This window comes from Mytilus trossulus, chromosome 10 (genome assembly GCF_036588685.1).
Source record: "Mytilus trossulus isolate FHL-02 chromosome 10, PNRI_Mtr1.1.1.hap1, whole genome shotgun sequence".
Lineage (NCBI taxonomy): Eukaryota > Metazoa > Mollusca > Bivalvia > Mytilida > Mytilidae > Mytilus > Mytilus trossulus.
The window spans coordinates 48,748,140-48,757,903 of NC_086382.1; the positions used below are offsets into that span (position 1 = coordinate 48,748,140).

At 31.1% G+C, this 9,764-nt stretch overlaps 1 protein-coding gene across 1 annotated transcript; it reads left to right on the forward strand.

The window, feature by feature from the left end:
• LOC134687536 (eukaryotic translation initiation factor 1A, X-chromosomal-like) lies at nucleotides 1-7,834 on the forward strand. Its single transcript, XM_063547909.1, has 6 exons — nucleotides 1-149; nucleotides 1,855-1,938; nucleotides 2,841-2,944; nucleotides 4,394-4,526; nucleotides 5,314-5,405; nucleotides 6,240-7,834. Exons 1-6 carry the CDS (start codon nucleotides 134-136, stop codon nucleotides 6,243-6,245), a joined length of 435 nt encoding a protein of 144 aa, XP_063403979.1. The 5' UTR covers nucleotides 1-133; the 3' UTR covers nucleotides 6,246-7,834.
• Nucleotides 7,835-9,764: the final 1,930 nt, after the last annotated feature.

The following is a 9,764-nucleotide window of genomic DNA, read 5'->3' on the forward strand; positions in this document are numbered from 1 at the left end:
CGTTTATATTACTTCCGGTAACTGGGAAACCACGGCCATTCACTTCTGTTTTTGCGAATTATACAAAAGAAACTTATTTACAGGAGTAAATACAAAAAGAATCATCAATTAAAGTAGACATTTAAAAGCAGATATGCCTAAAAATAAAGGTAAACAGTGACATTTAGAATATACAATACGATATGTCTAATGAAACATAAAAATATGTACCACATGTTAGGAAGGAAAAAGAACCTTATAAATGTATATAGCAAGTCATAACAAACAATTAAGTTCCTTTTCATGGCAATGATGTGAAAAGATTATGAAATAAAAAGCTTTTAAAGATGACATAATGATTGACACTTCTATTGCAAACACGAAAGAAAAGACAACCTGGTTTACATGAACATTTTAATTTTTAGGGTTCCATGACAATTTAGGGTTTAAATATATGTTGAATTAGATGGGGTGGTTTATATTTCAACCACCTGTGTCATGTTAATATCTAGGAATCGGAGGGATTGTCTTAAACCTGATCCTAACAGGCCAGTAGCCAGGAATTTCAAAGAGGGGGTTCTTTTGACTCACAAACTCGACTTTAACAGTCACAATTCGAACACAACATTGACTCTAACAGTGCTTATTTGTTTTCAAGGACGAACCCCCCTGGCTACGGGTATGACCTAAGATCAAAATTATATGTATGTGCTGGTATTCCACTGATACTCAGAGCCAAAAGTACCCATTCAAGTTTTATCTATGATTGCCAATGAGACAACTCTTCACACAAGACATCAAATGACACAGAAATAAACAAATATAGGTCACTGTTCAGCCTTCAACAATGAGCAAAGCCAATACCATAAAGTCATCTGTAAAAGGCCCCGAAATGACAAATGTAAAACAATTGAACAGGTTGGGAACAAACCCTCTCTATGGTGTTTATACCTGTATAGAGGGATAATCCTTCTATAGAGGGATAAAATTATCCTTCTATAGAGGGGTATTTTTGTTTAGACTGGATTTAAATCAAAACAGGACAGAATGGCATTCTCTACTTGTTATGGCAGAAACCTGCAACAGTTGATGCACCAATGGATGTACTTAGTTTAATATGCACATGCCCAGTTTGCTGCTTATCTGACTAAATATAAAATCTGTTGTTCACCATGATTGAAAGCTGTGATGATCAGGTAAATTCTACTCACTTATGCCTCACTGAACAGAATTTCTATTGTTAGATTTAACATGAAATTTAAAGGTCAACTATTCCTTTTGATGTTGATCAGGTGTTCAGATAGGTATACAATAGATTTCAAGTTTTGTCACTTTAGCAGAAAACGGGTTATCCCAAATTTTAGTAAAGTGCATATGTTGATGCACCTACTGCTAGGGATTATAGCCAATATAAATAGTAAATGCCATTCTGCCCTTATTTGCTTTAAATCCAGTGCAAACACAAATACCCTTCTATAGAGGGATAATTTTATCCCTCTAAAGAAGGTTTATCCCTCTATACAGGTATAATCACCATCCAGGGGGTTTGTTCCCAACCTGTTGAAATGAGAAAACTGACGACCTATCACTTAGGAACAAAATAATGAAAGAAACAACAAACAACAACCTCTGAATTACAGGCTTGTGACCTGGAACAAGCATTACAGAATGTTGTGGGGTTAAACAAGTTAGCTTGCGTCCAACCCTCCCCTTACCTGGAACAGTGGTGTAACAGTACATCAGAAAAACAAACGATAAAAATCAGTTGAAAATGGCTTAACTCATCAGATGGATACATATTCCAGTGTTAAGGATGATGTACATGCTCGCCCTCAAGTTCTTTAATGTATGAAACACATATTATCGTTTTTCTAGGAAAGGGAGGAAAGAATCGAAGAAGAGGAAAAAATGAAAACGAAAATGAAAAGCGTGAATTGGTTTTTAAAGAAGATGGACAAGGTATGTCAAACAATCTCTTACCATAGTGAACCAAGTTATGGCTAATTATAAGCCATTGTGATAAATGAGAGCACATACAGAATTTATTATTTGTGATAAGCAATCTTTATATAGTTTGCTAAAAACTTTTCACTTTTAATTGTAATAAAAGTTAACTTTCAGCTGTGAAATGAGATCATTTATAATCCTAATGTTTATCATATTTGATATTTTAAGATACATGCATGTATGGAAATGTATGATCAATCTCACTTATAAGTATGGATCAAGAATCAAAGCCTTAGCATTGCTGCACTATTTATGCCTCTGCTGATGCAGAGGGTTATCAAGTTTTACCCTTGTCCATAGTTCCTAAAATTGGTTTCAGTATTCCAACTTTAGTTTGCCTCAACCAAATGTTATAGAAAGTTATGCACAAGTTTGTTTTATGGTGACATCTTTTTAACCATACTAGACTTATGCCTCTTTACAAATTGAAAAAAAAAAGCTGAAATTTATTTTTTTTTGGGGGGGGGGGTGTTTTCTAACATATTTTGCCCCAACCAAATGTTATCACCTTATACACAATGCTTATTACCACAAAACTCCGATCAAGTACAATTTTGGGTAGCACTATTACTGATCTTGAGTTATGTCCTTTAATAATGTTATATGCAAACAAGGACACAATCCCCATTTATTTGGTTCATATAGAAATATTTCTTTTAAGTTTCAAAGCACATCTTGTTATAGTTTTTATGTATGTAAATCAACTGATACTTACATTTTAATATTGTACATGTAAAAATGAGTTTTATATAAAAATGCAACTTAACACAGATTAATAGACAATTGCATTGTTCTTGTATGATATTTGCGGCAAGTTGACATAGAACTAACCAATTCTTTACTTTTAAATCCAGAGTATGCCCAGGTGACAAAGATGCTTGGTAACGGCAGACTTGAAGCTATGTGTTTTGATGGTGTCAAAAGATTATGTCACATACGAGGAAAGTTAAGGAAGAAGGTAAAATAACAATTACAGTATTATTTTTATATAAACTGAACATTTTTAGTTAGCTAATACTTAATTATGTTAAGGTTCATCATAACCTTTTGGCTAAAATGGCCGTATTTACACCCCAAATTTTACTCTGAGCACAAACTAACCTATACATCTGGAACAGTTTTGAGGGATGGCAGGAACTAAATATATAAATTTTAAATGCATTTTATGTTTCAGAAAATTATAAACTTTTCTAGATTTTGCTATCCATTTTTTTTCGTTCCTGCAGAAGGTGCAAAAATTAACTAAGTAGTGAAAACGATTGAGAAGCTCCCCTCATATAATCAATGTTGTGAGTAGTATTGATTTAAATTGACAATAGATGGACAATAGACACCTGTAGACAATAGGTGATTTAACAGGTTTAAACTGTGTAACTGAGTGGACCGTATCAAATGAAACTCGGGTGTTTGTTTATTTTGCTATCTTCTGCAGACTGGAAAAAAATGCACATCAAAATGCAGGTAAGTTTTTAATTTTCTGAAACGTAGACTTCATATAACTTTTATATATCTAGTTCCTGCCATGCCTTAAAACTTTCCTGGATGTACCAGTTTGTCTGTACTCATAGTAATTTTTGAGGCTTAAACACGGCCATATTTTTCAATTCCTTATGATGAACCTTAAACACAGCAAATTATTTTCTTTTCAGGGACTATTTGTATGTAAAAAATGTTGAATCATGTTTATCTTTGTAGCTTATATATTCATCATGATTAGTCAAACAAAAAGATAACAGTGTGACTGTTTGGATAATGAATTAAATTCTTTCTTATACATTTAGCCTTATGTAAATCATAAAATGTAACTCACAAGATATTTTGACCTACTAACAACCTTTTGATTTAAAAAAAACACATTCAATCATAAAAGTGATAACAGGAAAAAATCTTAAACTAATGTTTATTAGATTTAGACAAATCAGATTAAATCAGGAAATACAAGTTTAAGAAATAAAATAAAATGACAAAACACAATAAGATAAAGATATAAGAAAGAAGATGTGGTATGAATGCCAATGAGACAAGTGTTCTCAAGAAACGAAATAACACAGAAATTAATAAAATTGAGAATGGAAATGGGGAATGTATCAAAGAGACAACAACCCGACCATAGAAAAAACAACAGCGGAAGGTCACCAACAGGTCTTCAATGACAACAAACTCCCGCTATATAGGTCACTGCACTGCCTACAACAATGAGCAAATCCCATTCCACATAATCAGCTCCGATTCTGAAATGTATGTTTTGTAGACTTGTTTGCAGACACAATGATAAAATATATGAATGAAAAATATCTTTTATCTTTAAATATTTATTTGTTTTGATAGACTAATTGTTCAAAAACATACTTATGTATGATGAGTAATTAGAAAATACTTTTACCATAAAACTAATTTTTCCTTTAAGGTATGGATAAATGGTGGTGATATTATATTACTTGGTTTAAGAGACTATCAAGACACAAAAGCAGATGTTATATTAAAATACACACCAGATGAAGCTAGAAACTTAAAAGCGTATGGAGAATTGCCAGAATCAGGTTTGTTTATCAATATAAGAATTAAGAGCTTTGACGGGACTGCAAAGAAACACACATTGAAATTTTCCTTAGACTCCAAAGAGATGAGAAATTAAATATATCTTAACATCTAAGGGCCATCATATCCTGTGACTAATAAAAAAAAATGACCTGGACTGTTTTAAAAGTTTTATTATTTTCATAGAAGATATTAAATAATTTGCATTGGACATATTAGAGATGATTTCTTCTTTAATTAAAAGTGGTAGTGTGCTATCCTTAAGTTATGGAGTTCTTTCGTTCTTGCTTTATAGTCAAACATGTGACTTTAAAATTTGTTTTTGTTGCTTCTCTGTCAAACATTTACATAAGCATATTTACAACTAAGACTGGGATGCTTAAATTCCAATTTTTTCCAGTGTGGATTGCAAATATTCCTGTAAACTGATACCATATGAGCTAGCATGTATAAAAATCCTACTAGCTTGTGGTCGAGTTCATATCAATCATCAACTTATTATCCAGAGTTTCCTCTGCGTTGAAACAGACATATGCCTATTTATAGCTATAGACATTTAAGTTCAAATGTTTTCCAGTATAAGTATAATAATTTTATCATGAAACAAAAAATTTACTAGCATCCACATCATGAAAAACAAAAAATATGACACATTATGAAATAATAATGAAACATTTACATATCACATGAGAGTTCAAACCTTTCACTAAAGATGGCATTTATTAGCAATATTATGCTTTGAGTCTACTTCTCAACCTGTTTAACAAAACGATATATTTTCCATTACAGCCAGAATTAATGATGCTGCATTTGATGAAGAACAAGGAGGAGATAACATCATTTTCGACGATGTTGATGACGATGATGAAGACATTGATGATGTATGTATAGCCATACTAGTTTTATTTTTAAAGTCATCCCTCCACAGTATGAGGGAATTCAGGTTTACATTCAGGTTGTCTGTGTTTCATTTCGTCTGTCACATAAAAAATTGTACACTTTTCTAGGGAGCTACAGATCAGAAATTTAGCATCAAGCTTCTATTGTGCCATTCATTTTCAGATTTATCGTCTAACAACTTCCTGTTAACTGAATATATATATAATCTTACCAATAATGGCCTTTTCATCACATTTTACTCGGGAACTACAAATCAAGGCTTTCTAATATAGGGATTCAAGCTTCAAGGGAGCTTGCTATACATCTGATGTGTTTTCACATTAATGACTTTTAACTTCTTGGTTATGGAATACTTAAAACAGGGCTAGGGATATCTCAGTTCAACTTGTTATACCTTTTAGTCACTGGCAAACATCTTTTTTTTGTGATATGAATAATATTGACTACTAAAACCATTCATATGTAGTTTCAAGAAATAAATCAATAAATTGACATCCTGTCTTGTAAATAAAAATTGACATGAACTTATAGACACATCATTGTCCTTTATGGACAACCCAATGAATCATGACTACTTTTCATGGATTTTTAAATTCATACACTTCATATAGTCATGGATTTGAAAATTTTAAACAAAGGTTTTCCACCATGTCCACTGTTTACAAAAGTAAAAAAATATTTTAACACACAAAACATTGAAATACTGATGCCTTATTCATACTTCCATTCTCAATCTTTTAAATAGACCGACATTTTATTCTATCTTGTTTATACTTACTCAACTGGTTTAATATGCATTATGTTTTCTATTTCAGTTATGAAGAAATTTGACTACGAACTTGATTTGATTTGTGAAAGACATTACTGTGATTTCTACCATATTTTGACTTGGATATTCATTTGATATTAAAGCATGAATGTTCATTTTCTGTTTAGATTTTTTTCGAGGATAAGTTTAAAATATCATACACATCCTGTGGAATAAGGCAGCAAATGTTGTCTTAAAAATTTAATTAGCATTAATTATTATGGCTTCTTTAATTAAAAGATTCATATGTGATCTTTTAATGATATTGAGTGCATACTTTTATTTTTTAGAGCTCGTACCAATATGAAAAGCAATTGAAAAAAAAATGCATTAACCTGTAAATATTTTTTTTTTTTTTTTTAATTCTTAAAGAAAACAAGAAAAATGGGTTAGTTTATGGGTATGTCTGTATATACTCACTTTAATACTGTTCTATTGAGCTTACCAGTTTACATATACAAATATACAGATACAATTAGTTTAAATGTCCATGCTTGAATCATCCAAAACTAAATAACATGCAAAGAGAGAATAATATTATTGAATACGTGAGCTCTATGGGGAATAGACAGTTTATAAATAACTAAATACAAAAGTTCCAAGTAAACATATTATATATTTATGTATTTTTTAATTTGTTACTAGTTACTGTTATTAAATTTTTAGGATATTAGCTTCTATTTTTTCTACTATTTCTTTATATTTTCGTAACCTTTCGTTTGAGATTTTGTCCTTCAACCCATATAACATACTACCAATTATTTCAATTTTTTCTTAGATTTTGAGTTGATCTATTTATTTGATAATTTTCCTGCTAAAAATACTTTAAAATTTCAGAAGCGAATATCCTAAAAAAAAATAATTGAATTTAATGTATAACTGTCATAGATGTGTATATTGATAGTTTTTTTTTCAATGTTAAAACTCCATGGAGAGAAAGTTCTCATTGATGATTTAATGCATTATTAAAAGTGCACAATGAATTTGAAAATAAAAAATTAAGATTATTAAATGGGATCATAATTAATTTACCAATTGAAATGCCATGAAGGGTAACATAGATTGGAAGTCATTGCAACTAGGTCATTGAAACTAGATGTTATAAATGTACGGCTTTGTTTCTATATTATTGTGTATGATATAAAGTCATTTATTCATTTCATTGTTTGTTTATCATTGTTTCATATTCTCATCCTTAGTGTTATCTAGAGTAGACATTCTTCTGTTTCAACATTTTTATAAAGAATTCATTTTGAAACTTTAAATTAATAGGGTTGTTTAAAATATACTTATTTATAAAATACTATGTCATTTTAAGGGGGAAAATCTACTTTTATTCTGACATTAAAAAATGTTATTTGGCAAAGAAGTGCAACGTTGAGTTGGTTGAAGTAAAGGAGAATTTTAAAACAATGTAAAATTAATATTTTATTTTAATTTGAGATAATGTTTGTGCACTAAGCATGAAATAAACAAAACAAAAATTGATAGAGAGACAAAATCTTATTGACCTTTAAAATTTGTGGTGTCCTTTTGAGTTTAACTATTTAATAAGATAAAAAAAAGTGCTGAATATTAAAATTAAAAATCTTTTTCAATTTATGTAGTTGGTTTTTTTCATCTTCGCCAAGCCATGTACAAGACACCACACATATATTTCTTCAATTTGTGTCTTGCCTGTCAGGAAAATCATGAAAATGGGAATTTTCAGTCTTACAATCTGAATGCATATTGGTAAACTGTTTTGTTTTGGCTGTATATTTCAAAGGATAAAAGACCTGCTGGCTTCATACCTTGTTTACATGTGCCTTATGTTATGAAAATTTCTGTAACATTCATTTTCCTTGACTTTTGCATGGTTCATAGACTGCTTAAAAACATAGCCTAGATTTTTGTCATGTGAATTTCTCAATTTTAATGAGTAATATGGTGGGCCTCCATTTCTAAGTAGTTACTACTGTAATCTATAGCCAGTCAACACTGATGTGCAGGTGCACCGATTCCAATATTAATTGACTAGGATTGTTATTTTTTCTATCGAAGGTCAGTGGCTTTCTCCACCAAATAACACTGGTCATGCCACCACTAAATAGTCATCAACGTTAAAATATATTAAAAAAAAAATCAAATGACCTATTTTTAGTAAATTGGTTCCTTGAAATTCTACTTGTTGTCAGACATGGTTCACTTGAACTGGGCCTCATTTTATATATATATAATCATCATAGATACAAGTACTAAATTTTGAATATAAGCCAGACGCACGTCTCGTCCACAAAAGACTCATCAGTGAAGTCTGAATCCAAGAGCCAAAAAGGCCAAATAAAGTACGAGGTTGAAGGGCACAGTATCAGTGAGCAAGGTGAAAGTTACTTGATTTGGTCTGTTTCTGTGGTGCTTCAAATAGCAGTTCAACTATATTTGGTTAATTGAGTGATACATGTCAATTGGACTAGCTACTCTTGCAGGTTTCATGTGACCTTGAACTCAATTTCACTGTCAAGTGTGTTTTGGTCTGTTTTTCTAATTTTATAAGCAATAGGTCAACCATATTTGGTGTATGGAATGGTTGTAAGGTGAACATATCTGTCTGACGGGTAGCATATGTCCTTGACTTCATTTCCATGGTTCATTGATCACTGTCAAAATTCAGAAGTTGGGCGAGTCTTGGGTCATCATCTAAGATACTTTAATCAATAGGTCATTTACAATCTATGGTTGGTGTATGGAATAATTGTAATGTGGAAATGTCTGTCTGGCAACATTCAACTGACTTTGAACTCATCATCATGGTTCTGACATTGGTCAATATTAAGTTTTCTTGGTTTGGCCTGTTTCTTATAAACAAGACATGCCTTACGCAATAGTTCAGCTATATTAGCAACAATCATTTGTCTTAATTTTAGTCTGTGTATTGGCATAAACAGTTTTTTTTATAGTTGTGTGTAATTATCTTGATGTGGCTGTTTTATGGTTATCTGATGAATATAAAACTAACAATGATTTGGGCAACCACAGAAACAGTTCTTAATGGGAGACAACTAAAATTTACTATGAATTAGGTTTGAGTCCTAAAATTTTAGCAAGCTGTATTTATACATTTTATCAACATTAATCTAGCTTTTTCCATTTTTATACGACTGCAAATTTTGAAAAAAATTTCGTCGTATATTGCTATCACGTTGGCGTCGTCGTCCGAATACTTTTAGTTTTCGCACTCTAACTTTAGTAAAAGTGAATAGAAATCTATGAAATTTTAACACAAGGTTTATGACCATAAAAGGAAGGCTGGTATTGATTTTGGGAGTTTTGGTCCCAACATTTTAGGAATTAGGGGCCAAAAAGGGCCCAAATAAGCATTTTCTTGGTTTTCGCACTATAACTTTAGTTTAAGTTAATAGAAATCTATGAAATTTTGACACAAGGTTTATGACCACAAAAGAAAGGTTGGGATTGATTTTGGGAGTTTTGGTTTCAACAGTTTAGGAATTAGGGGCAAAAAAAGGGCCCAAATAAGCATTATTATTGGTTT